Consider the following 22,194-nt stretch of genomic DNA (forward strand, 5'->3'; position numbering starts at 1 on the left):
TTCTACAAATCCATCGTTATTCCACAAATAGAGCAGTTTTCGAAATTTTTTTAGTTTTCTAGAATGCATTTGCCGATTTTATTTCTTTGTAGACGGTCGTTTATTTTTATTAACTGACTACTATTATATATTTTCGCAGGAAAAATATCACTGCTAAAAAAGATGATAGAAGATATTTATTCTGAGAATTTCAGTTTTGAATACGAGGATAGTGACAAAGTAAAACAGTTAAAAAAGAAGTGCTGACTTTTTCGGCACACTGCACTGGAAAAATCTCTAAATCACAAAGAAACACTATCGGTAATAAGAAAGATTTTGCTTTTAATTAAATTTCCTATAAAAAAGCGAAATATAAAAAAACATACTTGTTTCTGTTTATCTTTGTAAAATGATATTAAAAGTATCTTACATAATTTGAAAAAAAACGAGAACTTTCAAGAAAATATCATGAAGAAATATATTTTTCATGATTAGAGTGTAAACAAACTGCATATTTCCTTTAAAATTAACTAAACTGATATTGGATTAGATAACAATAGTAAAAAAAAAAAAAAGAATTAGAGAGAAAATATTCCGCACCGTTTTTGTTATTTTGAGCGTGCGGCCCGTGAGAAAAAAATTGGTCAAATTCGGCCCGCTGAGCAAAATGAGTTTGACACCCCTGTCCTAGAGCGTATTCTCTGGTCCACAATAAGTTTACTTGTTTGGCCCATAATAACCTGATTTAGACAACAACACATGACATAATTATACTGTGTCATTATTTATTTAATTAAAATTAAGACAATATGCCAGAAGCCGTGTGTGAAAAGTCAAAGACATCCTATGATTCAACAGCTATAGAAGTAATTGTTTGTTGTATTATGTTATCTGTCTCACATCATTATGAAGGGAATGTTGGTCCATTCTTTAGTTCATTGAGATCTGCAGGCGTTAGTTTATGCAGAGTTCTTTAAAGGCCGCCATAGCTTTAGGTCTTGAGCAGATCATGTCTGAATTTTGACTTGGCCATTTCGACATCTTTTGTCTTTTCTTTTCTTTTTCGTATATCTGCAAGACGACCAGGTCCTGTAGCTTTAAAACATAGTCCAAACCGACATCACTCCACCACCACATTTGGTAGATGTTTTGTCCAAATACGCTGCTGATTTATTTACTTGTTTAACTTTTTTTCAGCACCAAAGGAGGTGCTGTGCATTTAGAGTCAGACCTTTCTCCTGTGATCTCATCTGTTTAAGGGACAAACTTCTTGTGATTTCCTCAGATCTAACTATGGAAAGAGAAAAGGCTCTTTCTCAACATCCCTCCCAAACAAGCCCTACTCATCCAGTCTCCCTGTAGCCCCGCCGTCATGGACATTAAGATTTAACATGATAACCGATGCTAACTGATACCTGTGGAATTTGAAACGCTGATATTTATTCATTTATTTGGTGTTTCTCTGAGCATTACGCGGCCCTACCTTGGCGTGAACACTATGGGGGGTGGACCCCAAGGAAAGTTGACAATATTGCTTAAAGCTTTTTACTTGTGCATATTTCCTCTCACTGTGGAAATGTCTCCACATCCCTTCTCAGACTGATAGGGTGCAAAAATAGCTTTTCTAAGATCATTGCTAAGGTTTTTTTTCCCCTCATTGACATTGTACGAACACACCTGGATACTCCAGAGAAGAAAAATGTGAAAGCTGACTTTCATAGGTGCTCACACAGGCAGATCTTTAGTTAATTCCTTATTGTTCTCACACACTGCTTCTGCATTTTTTTTATTTTGGATAAATGGATGATGACATGTACAGTATATGTTCAAATATGTATTTTATCCTAACCAGACATAAAAACAGAGGGAACTGGGGGAAAATATGTCCCTCCTTGCCTAATTCCGCAGCCTAATTCATGAGTTTTAATAAGGGCTACAGGGGCAAATATAAGGTAGCTTATCTAATCTTTTATCATTCTTCCTCATTCTCTCTCAGGCACGAGGAGAGCCCTCCAACTCGCTGTGGTTTGGTAAAGGAGGGTAAGTAATGTCAGATTGTCCTCATATGTTTCCCATCTAAAGCATGCTGATTCGGGATAGTTAATGCAGTAGCTCTAAAAATGAAACTCGTTTCAAATTATCTTGAGAAACGGTCCACCGCTGGTCCAGACTGAAATTGCCCCTTTATGTTAACAAATCCTGTGCTTTGTTTCATTTTTTTTCACAAGTTTGCTCAGCTTATGACTTAAGCAATCGAAGGCTGAATAGCGCTTGGACTGCCATGAACTTAGCTGGCAGGTCATTTGTACATGCAGCAGACTTATGTACATCGGCCTGCGGGCAATAAAAATATTTGATCATAGTTAGATATTTGGTGTTTTTCATGTGTGACCTAATGTAAGAAGTCATGAGAACATGCATAAATTAATAATGGTGGGATGTTGTCTTATTCAGGATGGGTGGAGCGCTCTACAGTATTGACAGCATGCCTGATCTTCGGAAGAGGAAAGCCATTCCCCTCGTCAGAGATCTGGTGAGAAAAACTATAACACAAACACATACAGTAATATAGAACTAACTTCAATCATTTTTGTTTAAATATTGTTGACTCTCGACTTTCGTACATCCTCTCCATCCTCCATCTACATGACGTCACTTCTTCATTTTTCCAGCATTCCTTTTTCCCATAATAAAGTCAATATACACATGTATATGTACATGTAGACTGAAGCCCCTCGTACATCAGGGCCTGATTTCTTAATATAAATATGTGCAGAAGTGAAGTGTTAAAGTGATATAAATAACTCAGCGCAGCTCTACTACTTTCTTTTAGATGTTGAGACACACCCGTCATATTCATAGCGATTATTTAACTCATAAGATAGGGAAACATATTAATTATAAAGGTTTGCAAAGCTCATTATTTAAAATGCATTATTTATTTATTTACTTACTTTTGTATCCTTTGAATCTCCACCTGTGTTTCGTCATGGCCTGGCTTCATTAGGCGATGGTAAGTAATTGTTTATCCCTAAACTAAATCAGATCGGCATCTTAACTGTGGTTGACGCTCAAATGTGAACCCTTTTCTGTTTGCCTCGTCATTCTCAGTCTCTGGTCCAAAGCTCACGTAAAGCTGGGATCACCTCTGCCATGGCCTCCACCACTCTTGGTAACGAGGACTTGGTAGGTTTCCTCCTCACAATCCTTTCCCACGATTCTTCATCAGGAATTTACGACATTTAATCACTGCCAGAGTCAAACTTTCCTTTTCTGTCCACCATGGCACTCACAGAAGAGTCATGTTTACAAGAAGACCCTGCAGGCTCTGATCTACCCCATCTCCTCCACTACTCCACACAACTTTGAGGTGTGGACAGCAACCACCCCCACTTACTGTTACGAGTGTGAGGGACTGCTGTGGGGTATCGCCCGCCAAGGCATGCGCTGCTCTGAGTGTGGCGTCAAATGTCATGACAAGTGCCAGGATCTGCTGAATGCCGACTGTCTGCAAAGTAAGCTCACATTAATTTTGCACATACATATCATGGGATGCTATTAAAAATGTAATTTATATCTATTTAGGGGGAAATGCACCATGTCCTCAGCTCAAACTCGTGTAGCTCCTCCTTTTTCTTCTTCTCTCAATTGACATCCCATTATTCTTGTCCTGTATCCACTCTCACATTCTCCTCCCTCTTCTTTTCCAATTTATCTCCTGAATAATGTCCTGTCACATCGCTGCCTTTTTTCTCTTCTTCTTCTGTTCACAGGCTTTGCAACTATTTTGCTTCCTCCAATTCTTTTTCACAGGGTTGACTTAATCAGTTACTATGCTGATTTCAATCATTAAATGCGTAATTTATCTCTCTACTATGTTCAGAGTCTCGTAAGATCTTGTTTCCCAGAACATGTCACCGTTTACACCCACTCAGTAATCGGATCTGTGGTTAAGTGGAATATTTGGAGCTTTTGAGTTATAAGATGGGCCAAAAGCTATCAAAAACTTTCCTATTTAATTTCATGCTATTATTAGTGTACAAATTGGTGCCTGGTGTTAAAGACATGTATTGCTGAGAAGTGTGAGATAAGCTTCTGGCTCTTCAGGCCATAATTACCATGCTTGTGAGTTTAAAATGTCAGGAATCTCTTCTGCATCCTGCTTCATCATCTTTTTCTCATCAGGAGCTGCAGAGAAGAGCTCAAAGCACGGGGCCGAGGTCCGAACCCAGAACATCATCATGGTCCTGAAGGACCGCATGAAGATCAGAGAGAGGAATAAGCCAGAGATCTTTGAGTTGATCCTAGAAGTGTTTGCCTTCGACAAAACAACACATGGTACACAGATGAAACAGATAAAGCAAAGCGTGCTCGACGGGACCTCGAAATGGTCAGCGAAAATCAGCATCACAGGTGAAATAAAGCGATATTATATTCCTTAGTGGAACCCAGCATTTTTAATCTTGGAAACAGACATTTTGCTGCCTTTAAGTGTTATTTTGTTATGGCTGATAGAAAGGCTTAAGTTATTATGTGCAATGCATAAAAAAAGTTAGTAATATTTAGTATAACCTCAATATTAATTACAAAAAGGCATTTTGTCAGACCATGATCAAGATGTGTCTTTATAAATCTGTCCTCTTCTTCAGTGGTGTGTGCTCAGGGTCTCCAGGCTAAGGACAAAACCGGCTCCAGTGACCCTTATGTGACTGTTCAAGTTGGAAAGACAAAGAAGAGGACCAAAACCATTTACGGCAACCTCAACCCTGTCTGGGATGAGAACTTTCATTTGTGAGTATTTGTGAAAGATGTTAATGGTTTCAAATGCTCACATGCTCTTTTGTTGTCAGCCTAATTGAGGTTTATTATCTCAAATCATTTAAGTGAAGATAGACTATTTTTTTTATATTTTTGGATCTCTAGATTATCAGGTTTTATTTTCTATGGTTTCCTTAAAACATTTGTTCCTATTCATTCCAGTTGTTCACTATCTTTTCCAACTATTTTTGTCTCCTTTTCTTCCAGTGAATGTCACAACTCCTCCGACCGCATCAAGGTGCGAGTTTGGGATGAGGACGATGACATCAAGTCTCGTGTGAAACAGAGGTTCAAACGTGAGAGCGATGACTTCCTGGGCCAAACCATCATTGAAGTCCGCACTCTGAGCGGGGAGATGGACGTTTGGTACAACCTCGGTGAGTTTTGTGAGATAAGCGAAAAGGGAAGGAGAATCAAAGATGGATGAGAGAGGCAGCAAGTCACACAGAGATAAGAACACAAGGAAAAGATAACCGAAGTGCTCGTCTGTTGTAGATGTAGCAGATTTCCTCCAGCTAAGAAGGTGTGTATATTTTACCTTTGTGTAACAGACAAGAGGACAGATAAGTCTGCGGTGTCGGGAGCCATCCGGATGCAAATCAGTGTGGAGATCAAAGGAGAAGAGACAGTGGCTCCTTACCACGTCCAATACACCTGTCTCCATGAGGTGATGTGATTGGACAGTTGTTTGTGATTATATGCTGTTTTCAACAGAACCTGAATCATGCAAAATTTAAGTTTAATTTATTTTCATTAAATACCTTTCAATTAATCAATCTAGGTCAAATTCAAAATGTTTGGCCAATTTGTAAATTATCTTTCATTCTTTCTGTAAATGATAACAAGATTGCCAAAAGCAGGTGTGTCATGACAAAGTGTACGGTAATTGTCTAAATGGATGTCCTGGTCATAAGATGAACTGATCCATATGTAATGCCTTTTTATTGAAATATTTTAGGATCTTCCGTTTGCTTTATTTATATTATAAACTCTAAGTATTTGATCAAGTACTGCTGCTAATAGACATCTGTTTGTCTGTGCGTAGCATCTGTTCCAGTACACCACTGAGGAGCAAAACAGCGGTGTCGTGAAGATCCCTGACGCCAAAGGAGACGATGCTTGGAAGGTGTACTTCGAGGAGACTGCTCAGGAGATCGTGGATGAGTTTGCCATGAGATACGGAGTTGAATCCATCTATCAGGCCATGACGTAAGCGCCTTTGAGCATTTCTCTGAATATTGAACTTTAAGATTACGGAGAGGTTAAACAAATGTCTTTTAAATGGCTTAATGAATCAAACTCATAAATATTTGTTATAGATATATCATTATTCCTGATTCCTGATGAATGAAATGCTCTTCTCGTCTCTCAACCCAACAGCCACTTCGCCTGCTTGTCATCTAAGTACATGTGTCCAGGAGTGCCGGCTGTGATGAGCACCCTGCTGGCCAACATTAACGCTTACTACGCACACACCACACAGTCGTCCAACAATGTTTCTGCCTCGGACAGATTTGCTGCATCAAACTTCGGCGTAAGCTGACAAAACTATGTCTTAAAATAGCAACAATTAATCTTGCCAGTGTCTCACTTTCTCAGAGTTCTGGTCCCTGCTTGTGTGTTTTCCTGTGCAGAAGGAGAGGTTTGTTAAACTGCTGGATCAGCTGCACAACTCCCTGAGGATCGACCTGTCCATGTATCGGGTACTTACTGTTGTTTCAAATTTACACTCTGCTTAAATGTTCTCATGGGTGCTGGTGATTATCCGTCTCCTGCCGGCTGCGTCTGTCTGTGCTATTTGTGTGTGTCATCGAGTGGGCAGTAGCTGGTCATTAGTTCTGGGACTGTGACCATAACGATGTGATGGTTTTGTTTGGCTTGCTGCTGCGCTGCTGTGCCGTTTCCAATGGTTCTCTGTGTTTGTGTGTGCTTGAAGAATAACTTCCCCGCCAGCAGTCCTGAACGACTACAGGACCTCAAGTCTACTGTTGACCTGCTGACTAGCATCACCTTCTTCAGGATGAAGGTCAGGATTAATTATCTTTTCATTTATTTTACTTCTTGTTCATCTTATTTCCTAGAAATGAGGGGGAAAAAAACATAATGTTAAACTATTTAAACACAATGGTATGAAGCTATGCCTGGTTCTTTTTTATGTGCTCATTGAATCTCTGGTTCAGTTTCCAGAAAGAAAACCTCCTACACTGAAATAAACGTGTTTTTTGAATCAACAAAATGCTGTTTTCCATTGGTGCTCAGGTCCAGGAGCTGCAGAGTCCCCCCAGGGCGAGCCAGGTGGTGAAGGACTGTGTGAAAGCCTGCCTCAACTCCACCTACGAGTACATTTTCAACAACTGCCATGATCTGTACAACAGGGAATATCAGACGGACCCTGTGAGTTTATGTGCATGAAATGAATGGATTGTTTCTGCAGTTGTGCTATAACGAACACAATCTTGATGGATGCGGGCTTTTATGTGTAAATTCACAGCGTGTTTCTTGTTCTAGTCAAAAGCAGTCCCTCCGGATGAGCAGGGTCCCAGCGTCAGAAACCTGGACTTCTGGTCAAAGCTTATCACCCTCATCGTTTCCATCATAGAAGAGGATAAAAACTCCTACACTCCTTGCCTTAATCAGTGAGTGCTATTATACAATTGTTAACAATCAATCAATAAATCAATCAATCCAAACTGGCTCCTAAATGTCAACATTTAGGAGCCAGTTTGGAAGAGATGTTAACTATAAGGGATTTACTGAAAGCACCGTATAGCAATAACATTTAAGATGAGGAGAGCCAAACAGCCTTATGACCTTCTAAAATTGAAAATAAAGATAGAAAATATTTGGGGTTGGAATGGAGGCATTTAGTTATTGTTGTGATTAATTGCGCTCATGAGATTTGTTTTGGAAATAATAGCGTCTTGCTCCTCTCTTTCTCTCTCAAAAGCATTTTATTTCTGTTTAGCACATAGAGAGGAAGTTCTGGTGGAGTTACATAAAAATGCACCTCTTAATAAATAATGTGGTACCATTACTGGAACTAAAGTTGGATTTGAGCCTGAGTGCTGTGATGTCTTTCATTAGGTTTCCCCAAGAACTCAATGTGGGCAAGATCAGTGCTGAAGTCATGTGGAACATGTTTGCACAAGATATGAGATACGCCATGGAGGGTACGTTTTCTGCATCCTTTTTTTTTCCTGAGTAATAACATCAGACCAACTGAGTATAAGTTTTTATGTTTTTTGACATCTGTAAACAGCATGGGGAGAAGTGTTGTGGAAAGGTGAATACTGGGACTCTCCTCATTCTGTCTTTATCTTTGATGTTCAGAACATGAGAAGCAGCGCCTGTGTAAAAGTGCAGATTATATGAATTTACACTTCAAAGTGAAGTGGCTCTACAACGAGTACTGCAAGGAGCTGGCTACCTTCCAGAAGCACGTACCTGAATATCCAGCGTGAGTCATTTCTATGTAGCTTCGCACCTTTCCTGTCATATTTATCATGGGGGCAAAAATAAATGTATCTTGTCCGGGTTCATTCTTTGTTGCGCAGCTGGTTTGAGCCATTTGTCGTCATGTGGTTGGACGAGAATGAGGAAGTGTCCAGAGATTTCCTCCATGGAGCCCTGGAGAGGGACAAGAAAGATGGGGTAACTGTTTTGTCTGCAGTTTGAGTTTGAGCATGTTCACCTATCAGGACAAGGCATTGTGGAGGTAGCTGAAGTACTACAAAGAAACAAAAAGACCACTACATTCCTATTTCTTAGCTCAGGAAATGCTATTTAGGTCATTTTCTGTCTCTAATTCTTTTTTTTATATACATATTTTGACACAAATCTGGTGAAAAATAGTAACATACAGTCATGACAGACTCAGGTTTAAGTAGATTCAACAACCAAATTCTGCTGAGAGAGGAATGGAATAAATTATAATACCTTAAATGCAATCTTGGACCTGTAGAACCCCCACAAAACTGTTTTCATGCATTTTTTATGCAAATGAATCTCTACGAGTCAGCACATTTCAAGCGGAAACAAGTGGGTTGAAAGTTTCGAGGCAATCAATGTGTGACCAAAACGTCACCGGAAGAAGAGCAGATGTTTCAGTGGATGTGAACACATAAACAGATACCACCCAGCATCCCACAGTCTCAGCCGTTTACACCTACACACTCCCACACAGCAGAAAGGTGATTAAAAGGCAGCTGAAGACTCTCCAGAGCCATACTGTACATCGGGGATCCTTTGGGTCCAATAACTGTTGCCCGAAGCAGCGTCTTGCTAGCTTGTGTCAATAAAAGGCAGTCCCAGAGTCAGTCACATACCGTAACACCACTCACCTCTGTGATAACGGCTGGGATGAGAGAGCAATCATCAGCATCTGCTCACCTGCCTTCCTCTTGAAGACCTTCTCAAGAACAGAGGTGTCAAGTAACGAAGTACAAATACTTCGTTACCTTACTTAAGTAGAAATTTTGGTTATCTATACTTCACTGGAGTAATTATTTTTCAGACGACTTTTTACTTTTACTCGCATTTTCACGCAATTATCTGTACTTTTTACTCCTTACATTGTAAAAACAGCCTTGTTACTCTATTTCATTTCGGCCTTTAAAAAAAAACTATCCAGTTAAATTGCTCCATCTGGATAGAGTGAATTTGGTTGTGGTTGTTTCAGATGTTCTTGTCCAGTTTTGTTCTTACATCCGTTCCCTCAGATTCCTGCAACTAAACTTGGATGTACATTCCAATAAAGGTTAGGATAAATGATAACATGCCTCTGAAGTTTGACTATTTGCACCATTACAATACTTATAGGCAACTAGTCATCATATCTCCTGCTCTCTGAAACACATGTTAATGCTCAATAGTACACATATATGGTTCTTTAATATATTTGCATTATACTAAGATGCATTCATTTTCAATGGCTTTTGTCCTTAATGGCTTTTTCCCCCTTACATTACTTTTACTTTTATACTTTAAGTAGTTTTGAAACCAGTACTTTTATACTTTTACTTGAGTAAAAAACTTGAGTTGATACTTCAACTTCTACAGGAGTATTTTTAAACTCTAGTATCTATACTTCTACCTGAGTAATGAATGTGAATACTTTTGACACCTCTGCTCAAGAATCTTGTTATTACACTCATGAGAATCAAACTCCTCACTGTCAGTATTGGTAAAGCGCTGCACCACAAAGCCCTTTCTTAGACTCTGGTTCCTCCTCTCCATCTCCAGTTCCAGGTCACATCGGAGCACGCTTTGTTCTCCTGCTCGGTGGTCGACGTGTTCTCTCAGCTCAATCAGAGTTTTGAAATCATCCGCAAGTTGGAATGTCCCGATCCTCAGATCGTTGGGAACTACATGAAGCGGTTTGCCAAGGTGACGTTCTCCTCCTCATGGTTTCACAGAATATCCTTAACTCAGTACCCCCTCAGATGTAATGCCTGTCTTTCTGCTCCTTTCTCTCAGACTATCGGCAATGTCCTGCTCTCTTACGCAGACATCATTGCAAAGGACTTCCCAAATCATGTGAAGAAGGAAAAAGTGGTAGGTGTTTGTGACGTTTGAACAATAAAGAACACGTGGAGTTTTTGACACAACAAATGGAGAGGAGATAGGAATTTCCACTATTTGAACTGTATTTTTGGATGAATGCCGTGTTTGTGGTCAAGTTGATTCATTAAAGTGCAATAAACTGCTCTTCAGTGCAACGGTCGAGTCCATGTTGCAGCGTTCAAAGTGAATCAAGGCTGTGTAATTAGTTGAAAGTGGTCTGGGCTTAGGAGAAGTGGGCTGCACTTCCACGGAGAGCAGCACCCCCCCAGAGGAACAGTAATTACTGAAAACTCCAGCTTCTCCCGCTCAGCATCACCAACAGTGTTTTTGCCAGGGAAGCGATTTAAAAAAAAGTTAATGGATCTGACTTTGATTTATTACAATAAAAAGTTAGGAGGAGAGTTGAAAAGGGAGAGACGTTGAGAAAGAGACAGAGGTATGTATATGTGTAATGATTTTCTTCCCTCTTTCATCCCACAGCCATGCATCATAATCAATAACATTCAGCAGCTCAGAGTTCAGCTTGAGAAAATGTTTGAGGCCATGGGAGGCAAAGATGTGAGTTTCCATGGATTTTCTCTCTTTTTTTCTGGTCCTAATATGGAACTGGTATTATACTCATCACATCTATCTGTCCTCCAGCTCAATGTGGAGGCCAGCGACTTCCTGAAGGAGCTCCAGAACAAACTGAATAACGTCATGGACGACCTCAGCCGCATCTTTGCTGTCAGGTGGGTGTTTGTTTGATTCTGCCTGAAACCGGCTACAACCAGTTTCTCCAGCTGGTTTTAAACTCCATTATTGTGTTATTCTCTCCCTGTACTGTTACAGTTTCCAGCCCCAGATCGAAGATAATGTGAGGCAAATGGGGGACATCCTAGCCCTGGTGAAAGGTCAGACTGTTCCAGCCAATGGCAGCGTAGTGCAGGAGGCCGACAATGTCCTGCAACCAATCATGGACTTCCTGGACAGCAAGTAAATATGACTGGATTGCCTAAAAGCTGCATGAAACATGATCCAGTCTGTGACGTTGAATGTTTATGCAGATTCTTGGTTTTGCTTCTTCTTTCTGTTATCAGTGAAAAAACCAGGCAACCAGTAAAAATGTCAGTTTTTTTATTTATTTTTTAAAGTAGAATTTGGTGAGATAAGTTTCAAAATTATTTGTAAAGGGCAGATTATGTGGAGAAATAATTGTTAATTTCTCTTCATATTATAAAACTCAACAAAGTTTGTTGTAACATAGTATCAAAACTGACCGCGACAGCTTCACCAGTGAGGTAGAGATCATCCCAGTGTCTATCGAGTTAAAACGAACCCTACGGATGCCGCTGCAATCATTTGCAAATCATTTTAACCTCATATTTAATGTAAACCGAAACGGATGTCCCTGAGGCTTGACTGGTGTCTGTGTTTAATGAGTCCAGGTCCATACAGTGTTACATTTTTACTGACAATTAACCTCCCCAATTTTGTTGTTCTCCAATTATTATTTAATTTCATTTAACTTCTTTTTTTTAACATTTTCAAAAATCTTTCGTTGCTTTTCTCATCTTTTATCTTTTTCTCAGCTTGTTTTAACACAATTCTGGCATCTTATTCAAAATATCTATGTTTCAGCACCTGATATCTTGTCTTTGTGCCCGTTTAGGTTATTTTGAAATCTTTCTGTTTCCATTTCTATTTTACACAGCATTGAAGCTTTTTTTAATAACGGGCTGCAAATAAAGTTACAGATCCTAGACAGTGCTTTTTTTCTGTCAGCTGAGATTGTGTGTTTTTATGTTTCAGCTTGTCACTCTTTGCTAAGATCTGTGAGAAGACTGTCCTGAAAAGAGTGCTGAAGGAACTGTGGAAACTGGTGATGAACACAATGGAAAAGACAATCGTGCTTCCAACACTTACAGATCAGACGGTATGACATCAAATTAAAATAAAAAAATCCACCATCACGCCTCTTATCTTCACCCTTTTCATCGTCTCTTCCACTGAAATGTAAAGTTTCTGATGTAACAAACTATGATCCAACATTAACACGTCTGTCCTGCCATTTCTCACTCTTGTTCATCTTCTCTTAGGTCATTGTAAGTATGTGTATGTAGCCTCTGAAAGCATGAAAAACACAGAAAATCTTAACCCTCTGAAGCTACTGTCACCCTTTGCCCTCCATGGATAAAGTGCATCAAAACCTCATTTAAATGGCAGCACGATGAACCAAAACCACCTTTATTTGCAAATGAGCCCTTGCAATACTGAGTGACTGAACACTATAGCACCTAAACCTTAGCTAGATAACTACCCCCCCTCCCCCGATACAATTTAGCTTGTTTACCCTATTTGTTTGAAAAATATTTTCGGTTAAATCAGTACAAAGAATGAAGATATCTATTGTTTTCCCCATCACTCACGTCTCACTTTGCAAATCCTTCTCGCCTGCACATCTCCCAAACGAGTCTTCCCGTTTCTCTCCCTCTTCTGCTCACTTGTCCATCCGTCTCTGTTTGACAGGGCACTCAGATGATATTCAATGCTGCCAAGGAGCTGGGTCAGCTTTCCAAGCTCAAGGTGAGGAGTACAGACACAGTGACACCAACACCAAACCTACCAAGCAGGGGTGAAGTAGATGTCATGTCTTTCCAGAACCACCACAACACTTTTGTTTGTGTTAGTCACACGTAAAATAAACCATTGCATGTTGGGGTTAATGTCCCAGCATACCCTAGACCAGGGGTCGGCAACCCTCGGCTCTAGAGCCCCATGCGGCTCTTTAGCGCCACCCTAGTGGCTCCCTGGAGCTTTTTCAAAAATGTTTGACCTTTTTTTTCCTCTTTTTTTCTTCTTTTTTTTCTTTTTTAATTTTTTCTTAATTTTTTCCTTTTTTTCTCTTTTTTTATTCTCTTTTCCTTTCCTTTTTAATCTCGACATTTCGACTTTTTTCTCGAAATTTTGACTTTTTTCTCGTCATTTCAACTATTTTCTCGACATTTCGACTTTTTTCTTGAAACTACTTCAACATTAATCTCGACATTTCAACTTTTTTCTCAAAATTTTGACTTTTTTCTCGACATTTCAACTTTTTACTTGACATTTTGACTTTTTTCTCAACATTTCGACTTTTTTCTCAAGATTGTACTTCAACATTAATCTTGACATTTCAACTTTTTTCTCGAAATTTTTAATTTTTTCTCGAAATTTGGACTTTTTTCTTGACATTTCGACTTTTTTCTCTGAATTTTGAATTTTTTCTCTAAATTTTGACTTGTTTCTTGACATTTCGACTTTTTTCTCGACATTTAGACTTTTTTCTTGAAGTGCATAAAAAAAATAATAAATCTTCCCCCAGTTATAACTAATATAGAAACATGCAGCATGTTCTATTCTAAGGCTTATACAAGATTTTTTTTGCGGCTCCAGACATATTTGTTTTTTGTGTTTTTGGTCCAATATGGCTCTTTCAACATTTTGGGTTGCCGACCCCTGCCCTAGACGATGTGTTTGTAGGCATGATTTTAGGATAACTTCATAAGCTGCAAACTGTTCTTGTTATTTAGCATCTATGTTGTTATTGCTCATAACAGTAATACCATCCATCATGAGTGAGAGTTCGTGTACAGTTATTTTTTTAACATCCGTTCATCCATGAACAGAGGATGCACTTATGGGCTCAGTCATGCACGCTTCTGCAGAGGTTGCCAGTAAACAAAATTGCATATTGAAAAACACAATAGCGTAAAACTAACGCTCACTGTAACTACCTGTAATGAAAGATCAAGGCTCGAGGCTAAATCTTTCCAGGAAGTGGTCAGGACACATTAACTTTCTACCTGTCCCTGAAAACTGTTCAGTCTTTAGACGTGCTGCAGCAAAGAGGATTGCGGTCTTTGATATCTTCAACTGGAAGAGTTTAAGCTTTCCATACAGGAGCTGCAGCTGCAGCTGCATGCTGACCATTTTTAGACATAATTCAGGCTCCCAAGGAGGAGATACGCGCAACTGTGCAGGCTTAGACATAATCAGATGCATCTGCCGAACTGAACATTTTACTGTGAAAATATAGAAAGAAAAAAAATCACAGTTCTACCACTTTTTAAATAGTTCTCCTCATATGCCGATGTATAACCTGAAATCACCAGTAGCCAGAGATTTTTATCCACATCAAAGCTTTCTTCTATATGTGAACTCTTATTATGCAGCATAGGGAAGTGGGGAGAATTCTCCCCCACCGCCTTCAAGTCTTCAGGTTATCCGTTGTTGGATTCGTTGTGGCAGAGTGAAACATTTTTAAACTTGGATGCAGGTGTCTTTTGCTGCACTCAGCTCTGCGCAACGCCAACATTTCTCTCCCAGCATGCAACACGTAGAAATTCCTGGGTTCCAGAGCAGAGCGCAGCACCCACCGTGTCCCATCTAAAAGTTTTTTTGGAAGCAGTTCATACAGTCAGGGTGTGCTGTTTAAGATCACACCATGTTAGTGGATGTGCCACTGAGACTGGGTTTTGAGTGTGGGGAAGCAGCTGCTCACTCGTTTGATTTTCACACCCGTGAACAAGTGAAATCTTCTGAAACACTCAGATTTCTGTGACTTTGGCTAACTTTTTTTTTTGTGCTTTTTCTTGCAGGAGCACATGGGCCGAGAGGAAGCCAAAGCTCTGACTCCTAAACAGTGTGCAGTCATCGAGCTCGCGCTGGACACTATTAAGGTGTGACAGGAGTTTATTCTGAGTTTTATTCAATTTGAGTTAGATTTTTGTTTGAGTCATGTTTATTCACAGTGAAAGCTTCTCTTAGAACCTCTGGTTACGCGCTTGTGTGCTTTGCAGATCAGTCCTCTACACTACAGCATGTGTTTATGATGTATCTGTTATCAGAGGTGTCAAAAGTATTCACATTCATTACTCAGGTAGAAGTATAGATACTAGAGTTTAAAAATACTCCTGTAGAAGTTGAAGTATCAACTCAAGTTTTTTACTCAAGTAAAAGTAAAAAAGTACTGGTTTCAAAACTACTTAAAGTATAAAAGTAAAGTAATGTAAGGGGGGAAAAAGCCATTAAGGACAAAAGCCATTGAAAATGAATTCATCTTAGTATAATGCAAATATATTAAAGAACCATATATGTGTACTATTGAGCATTAACATGTGTTTCAGAGAGCAGGAGATATGATGACTAGTTGCCTATAAGTATTGTAATGGTGCAAAAAGTCAAACTTCAGAGGCATGTTATCATTATCCTAACCTTTATTGGAATGTACATCCAAGTTTAGTTGCAGGAATCTGAGGGAACGGATGTAAGAACAAAACTGGACAAGAACATCTGAAACAACCACAACCAAATTCACTCTATCCAGATGGAGCAATTTAACTGGATAGTTTTTATTAAAGGCCGAAATGAAATAGAGTAACGAGGCTGTTTTTAAAATGTAAGGAGTAAAAAGTACAGATAATTGTGTGAAAATGTAAGGAGTAAAAGTAAAAAGTCATCTGAAAAATAATTACTCCAGTGAAGTATAGATAACCAAAATTTCTACTTAAGTAAGGTAACAAAGTATTTGTACTTTGTTACTTGACACCTCTGTCTGTTATGCAGCAATACTTCCATGCGGGTGGCGTGGGTCTGAAGAAGACCTTCTTGGAGAAGAGTCCAGATCTGCAGTCCCTGCGCTACGCCTTGTCTCTGTACACGCAGGCCACAGACAAGCTCATCAGGAAGTTCGTCCTCTCACAGACTGCTCAGGGTACAGCTACAACACACTTTGGATAATGTGGTTAATGGAGCTATATGAGACTTACTAATGTAATGTAATAAAAAAAACATCTAAATTGTTTCATCTATAAGAATATTATTGTCATCATTTTATTCAAAACAGAGCTAAAACTCTGCATATAGAGTTTAATATTGTTTGCTACGTTTTAATTTGAACTTTCCTCTGCCTGCCTTCAGTCCATGGAGGAAAGGGGGTCAGGTACTCGTCGAATGAGGACACCCCTCCAGAGAAAGGTACATGTTCCTCACTGCCAACACATTTCTGATAGAAACATTAGGGGTGTGAAAGGACTAGCCTCTGCATGCATGCGTCTGATATTCCTCTGCTTCCCCCTTTTTCGACCAAAACCTTCCCCGAAGACAGGGATCGTTTATGTTTGATGAAACGTGCCACGCACATCTGCACTGTGCAAACAAAGAAAAGAGAAGCACAGAGTGTAAACAGGGCAGATACGTTAGATCGGGGTGAAGGTGGAGTCTGCCAGATGTGATTATACAAGAACAGGTTTTCATGTGGTGTTTGGAAAGCAATGGCTGCTTTAGAAAACTTTTAGAAGAAACTTCCTTCTTTCCCCTTTCCTTTGAAGTCAGTAATGTCTATAATGAATAATCCATCTAATTAACTGATACTCTGTTTCCAGCGTCTGGAGTGGATGCAGTGGGTGAGGTGGTCATGGGGGTGGATATTCTACCCCAACCAAATGGAGAGCACAAGATCAATGTAAAAGGTAACAACATGGAGCATCTCGTCCCCTCCAATCTATATCTCTATATCTCTACTCACCTAATCTGCTTTTGTTCAGTGGCTGCTGCTAATGACCTGAAATGGAAAGCACAAGGCTTCAGGCCTTTTGTGGAAGTCTACATTATTGGCCCTCACCTCAGCGACAAGAAGAGAAAGTTTGCCACCAAGTCCAAGAACAACAGCTGGTCTCCCAAGTTTGGTGACTGTTTCCAGTAGTGAGTATTCACTGATCTAGCGTCAGCTGCGAACCAGGTGGTGCACGACGTAAAACCAGAACTCTTTACGTCAGGGAACAACAGAATCACGAGCAGCACTGTTTTTTTTGTCTTGTTTCAGTTCCCTGGGGGCCGAGGCGGGTCCGGAGAGCTACGAGCTGCAGGTGTGTGTGAAGGACTACTGCTTTGCCCGGGAGGACCGCACCGTGGGCATGGCCGTGCTGCAGGTGAAGGACATGGCGAGCAAGGGCAGCGTCACCTGCTGGATGCCTCTGGGCAGACGAGTCCACATGGATGAGACGGGCCTGACGGTGCTGCGGATCCTGTCTCAGCGCAACAACGACGACGTGGCCAAAGAGTTCGTCAAGCTCAAGTCAGACCAGCGCTCGGCCGAGGAGGGACGGAGCTGAGGGAGGAGGACGACGCAACACGTGTGCACAAGACACCAGACACGCCAAATAGACATAGCAGTCACGGCTACATGGACAAACACGTGCAGTATACAAGCACACACATCAAAAAAACGCTCTAATGTACATATATCTGCATACATTATGCAACATTTACTTTGCAATGTAATCAATGCAAACGACGGGGAATACGTTTATGAAGAGATTTGATTTGATTGTTTCTGCAGTTTCCCCTCTCAGTTTCCAGCTACACTCCCACTAACAGTGTCACTCACTCTTTCCGATGACATATCACACCTTTTCTATGCTGTACATGTAGTTGTGATATATCGCATTGCAGAACAACAAAACAGTGTTAATAGTTTGAGAATGACCACTTTGCACTTTTGCTTGTCTGCATCAGCAGGAGAGCGATCTTTGCCTTGCTATGCTCCGTCTGTCCGTCCGTCTGTCACCTGCCTGACTGTGTGTCGTTCTTGCAGCGCGTCCCTCCCCCCTGGACACCTTCGTTGTTTGATCTGTGTAGTCTTCCCACAGTTTCATGTGCTGTGTAAGTTTAAGAGTTCAGAGACAAATGTAATATAGGCTTCCTTCGTCCCCTAAAAATTCCAGAGACCTTAGATCAGTGTCAGGGGGCAACACCACTGCTACTGTGTGCTGTAATGTACTAACACCCTGCATGTTGACCCCCGGGAACACTGTGATTCACTTCACTGTTACCATGGCAACTGTTGCCTCCCCCGTAAAAGATGGGTGCCTCCAATGTTTTATCTATGTGAGCATGGTGCATATATATCTCTGTGACAATAAGGTTTCATAAGGATGGACCCGTCTAACCATAATTGTTGTAGAGAGAACACAGTGGACTGGTTCTGAGCCCAATATGTGACGTTTTTATGGAGGCAGATGTTGCAGTGTGCAGTTCTAAATGTCCCACATCAACCAGAAACAGAGCAATACCCCACCGTCTCGCACCTATATAGTGTACATCAACTGCAAAAAGGGCTACCGGATCAGCGGACTGGGAAGTCCATGGTTTTGTTGGCAAACTGACCACAAGGTTCCCTCACGGGGAGTCTATCGTGGCCGACACTTTGAAGGAACCAAACGAAGCCTGAAAGGACGCTGGATGCGGGCCCACAACTCGCTGGAAAACTTTCCTCCTGGCCGCCTGCACTTGTACATAAACCCATCAATCTAAGGCAATAGAGGTTTGTTTGTGAGTTCACCTAACTTTATGAAGCCCCACAGGAGCACTGCTGTGTCTTTTGTTAATGTGTGCATGCATGTGTGGGGAAAGTGTGCGTGTATACAGGTTGATTTTCACACCTGCAAAATGGGCTCAAATTGTGAGCAATACTTACAAAACCCCAAAAATATGCGCTGTCACTCTGAAACCACGGGAGCACCAAGTGCTATATACAGATCCAAAGAATGGGAAACTTATGATCACCTTTTTTTATGTCACTAAAATAATGTAGGAGTCCATAAATGATATGATTTATGGGCTCATAAATTCCCATTCCAGTTGGAACCATGAAATATTTTTTGACACATTTTGTGCGAGAAGGAAAGTTTTGTGAATGACTTTGCCTTTCGTAGGACCAAATTTGCAAGAACCAGAGCTCGCATCGTCGTATCTTTTTTTTCTCCCCCTAATAATAATGAATAAAGCCATCAGAGTCACCGCCAAGCATTTATGTTTTTTTAAGTATGATTTTCTGTCATGTTTATCAACCTAAACCAGCTCACCTTCCCTGTGAAAGGTGAGCAGAAACTCATGGAGATCATCCAGCTCGTCTATAGTCTTATAGCAATGTTGACTTGGATGTTTTTGTCGCTGCATAAAGCCGACCGACACTGGCCTGCGACTTGTCTCTACTCAATCCTGCTGAAAGCTACCAAAAATAAATCTGTCTGTTATTTTCCTCAGCAGAGCCGTGTCTGTCTCATCAAGGGGGTTGTTGCATATAAACCACGGCCAGCTTGGACAGGTTGACTTGTGTCTTTGATTGACGTCAGCGTCTCTCAGCTGAGCCATGGAAATATGTGGATCCCATTTGTTGTTTTTTTTTTCGTTTGAATGACTCTAGTCGCAGAGTTTTTTAACATTTAACGGTCTGTGCAGTTACACGGTTTTCATGGGTTGTTGTGTTTAATCCCAGGATTCAAGAGGAAATTTTTACGTGTCAGATTGCAGCTGAGAAAAGCAACAAATAATTACCGACCATCCAGTATTTGGGCTTGTTGGCTGCATGCTTCACTTGTCTTAGTTCACAAAAACAGACACACACACCAACAACACACATCTACTCAAGATTTCTGCTCAAGCACAAAAGGGCATACGTAAGAGGGCACATGCATGCATGCACGCCGACCCGCTGCCGTGGAGACCAATGATGCCCGACCCTGTGAATAGAATCAACAACAATTGCATGATGGGAAACTTAATTGTACAAGCACGCGTCTCTTAGATGTTACTTGACTTTTTATTTGATTTCCGACTTTCCAAAGGTATGTAACGAGAACTCGTCAGTGTTTTTGTTTAAAAAAAAAACAGTAATATAAAAAATTTGTAACCAATATGAATGTAGTGTGAACACAGATCTCGCATGAGAGAATTATTTTCTACCGAGGATGTTTGTAATTTGTTTCTTATCATTATTGATTGTTCTTTAATGAGGTTGAAGTGGAGCTGGAATGCAGCCTGATTGTGATCTGCTTCCTATTAAAAGGACTTGTGTCACAACCCACATCTCACTGAGAATCACATTACTGCAGTTTGATTGAATGTCATTTTATGCTGTAATTTTAACATTAAAAAAATGAAATCTAATGAAAGTGTCTTTATATAAGCATTGGGGTAATCAGTGAGGATATAGATGGATGGATGGATAGATAGATAGATAGATAGATAGATAGATAGATAGATAGATAGATAGATAGATAGATAGATAGATAGATAGATACAGTACTCGAGTTGTAAAAAGAAATCAGGGGGGATGGTGGATTTTATTATACGGGGACAGATAATTTGTGCTGATCACAAATAATATAATATATTACAAATAATAGCAGTGACCAAAACACCTGCAGAAATACTGCAGGAATGACATAGCAGCAGTTAAATGCAGCCTTCTGTAAGCTTTAAATATCCACTGGGCTTACACCAAATACATCAAAACATAACAATAAAAAACTGTTTTCTGAACTTATCAATATGACTCTGTCCTTCACAGGATAAGTAAAATGGATCACTGCAAAAACTCAAAATCTTAACAAGAATATCTGTCTTATTTCTAGTTAAAATGTCTAATTTTTAGTTAAAAAAAATCTCATTACACTTAAAACAAGACTCATCACTGGAAAAAACAACAATTTTCACCTGTTTCAAGTAGATTTTCACTTGAAATAAGTAGAAAAATTTGCCAGTGGAACAATATTTTAAGATAAATTTTGTCCCACTGGCAGATTTTTCTACTTATTTCAAGTGTAAATGTACTTGAAACAGGTGAAAATTGTCAAATAAGTTATTTTTCTGGTGATGACTCTAAATGTGGAAATAGCAGTAAAACCACATTCATTGATGAAATGACATAAGGGATGGAAAGGGGGGATGGCAGTTTTACAGGGGGGATGATTTGGACCGTTTTTATTTCAGGGGGGATGCCGTCCCCCCTCATCTCGAGTACTGGATAGATAGATAGATAGATAGATAGATAGATAGATAGATAGATAGATAGATAGATGGATAGATAGTTTCAGCAGATGGTGTTAGTGGGTCAGATGGTGACAGCAGGATGTAACTGACACAAACCTTCAGCTGGAAGCAGCTTCCATCTCAGTGAACAGTCAGTCTGTTTTCTCCAAGACCTCTGACCTCTCCGTGGAGGGGGAGGGTAACACACATCCTCCCATAACAGAAACACAAGCTTTCATGGTGAAGAGGAAAGAGACGATGGTGGGGGGTGCACATTTGAACTGTTGAAACATTTGATCTATTAAGTGCAAGTTTCCATAAATCCAGTAAGCGGCTAAAGTTATAACAGCTACACTCATTAGCTGTGCTCACCATCAATCAAAACACCACACCCCCAATTATACACGTATTGGTCACTTTATATAATTTCCCCTAATGTACAACAAAACGAACCCCCCACACCCTTCTCATGGACGTCAGTCTGGCTGTAGCATAGAAATCTCCTACCAATTTAAACTTGGTTTGCAGCTACCTCTAACTACCATTAATCAAATCAGTCTATCCATATGGAGTCTCTGAGCGGGCTTAACAGGAAAACAGAGCCAAAACGTAATCTGGATGTAAACAGTGTAGATGGCTGCAGCTGAGGATTGATGGTTGTTTAAATTGGCTTTGGCATGTATACTTAAAGATTCAGACTTTTTCTCTGAAAACTGAACAGAAGGTGGCACTCAAATCATCCAGTTGCAAGGGCTGTTTTGCTGATCAGCTATGGCAAAGGTTTCTTTCACTCTTCTACACAATCTGGTTGACCTGGTGCTGCCCTTTGTATCTACGTGTAGATTAGAGACTGCATCTTCCCAGATGTGGGTCTGATCTATCAGGTTAACCTAGCTGTGGCGACCAAAACCATTGTGTGAACCAGGATGTAAATATGTTTATTTCTGCTGCAAAGCTGGGCTTTCAGCTGGAGCAGTGGTCTTCCATTCCCGTCGTCGTGGG

At 40.2% G+C, this 22,194-nt stretch overlaps 1 protein-coding gene across 1 annotated transcript in view; it reads left to right on the forward strand.

Moving 5' to 3' along the window:
• The window catches only part of LOC133452624 (protein unc-13 homolog A-like), a 37,115-nt gene extending 16,833 nt beyond the window's left edge, over positions 1–20,282 (forward strand). Inside the window, exons 12-42 of the mRNA XM_061732081.1 lie at positions 1,976–2,019; positions 2,434–2,512; positions 2,987–2,992; positions 3,091–3,165; positions 3,275–3,494; positions 4,165–4,392; positions 4,629–4,770; positions 5,005–5,174; positions 5,349–5,464; positions 5,843–6,006; positions 6,178–6,331; positions 6,432–6,500; positions 6,734–6,823; positions 7,057–7,191; positions 7,306–7,433; positions 7,882–7,967; positions 8,128–8,254; positions 8,352–8,448; positions 10,039–10,182; positions 10,273–10,350; positions 10,840–10,917; positions 11,002–11,090; positions 11,191–11,334; positions 12,151–12,274; positions 12,868–12,924; positions 14,979–15,059; positions 15,946–16,093; positions 16,300–16,356; positions 16,764–16,850; positions 16,926–17,082; positions 17,204–20,282. Of these exons, the coding sequence (XP_061588065.1) occupies positions 1,976–2,019; positions 2,434–2,512; positions 2,987–2,992; positions 3,091–3,165; positions 3,275–3,494; positions 4,165–4,392; positions 4,629–4,770; positions 5,005–5,174; positions 5,349–5,464; positions 5,843–6,006; positions 6,178–6,331; positions 6,432–6,500; positions 6,734–6,823; positions 7,057–7,191; positions 7,306–7,433; positions 7,882–7,967; positions 8,128–8,254; positions 8,352–8,448; positions 10,039–10,182; positions 10,273–10,350; positions 10,840–10,917; positions 11,002–11,090; positions 11,191–11,334; positions 12,151–12,274; positions 12,868–12,924; positions 14,979–15,059; positions 15,946–16,093; positions 16,300–16,356; positions 16,764–16,850; positions 16,926–17,082; positions 17,204–17,492 (3,663 nt within the window). The 3' untranslated portion in view covers positions 17,493–20,282. The remainder of the gene's footprint in view (positions 1–1,975; positions 2,020–2,433; positions 2,513–2,986; positions 2,993–3,090; positions 3,166–3,274; positions 3,495–4,164; positions 4,393–4,628; positions 4,771–5,004; positions 5,175–5,348; positions 5,465–5,842; positions 6,007–6,177; positions 6,332–6,431; positions 6,501–6,733; positions 6,824–7,056; positions 7,192–7,305; positions 7,434–7,881; positions 7,968–8,127; positions 8,255–8,351; positions 8,449–10,038; positions 10,183–10,272; positions 10,351–10,839; positions 10,918–11,001; positions 11,091–11,190; positions 11,335–12,150; positions 12,275–12,867; positions 12,925–14,978; positions 15,060–15,945; positions 16,094–16,299; positions 16,357–16,763; positions 16,851–16,925; positions 17,083–17,203) is intronic.
• Positions 20,283–22,194: the final 1,912 nt, after the last annotated feature.

Source organism: Cololabis saira, chromosome 10 (assembly GCF_033807715.1).
Source record: "Cololabis saira isolate AMF1-May2022 chromosome 10, fColSai1.1, whole genome shotgun sequence".
In the NCBI taxonomy this organism is placed as follows: domain Eukaryota; kingdom Metazoa; phylum Chordata; class Actinopteri; order Beloniformes; family Belonidae; genus Cololabis; species Cololabis saira.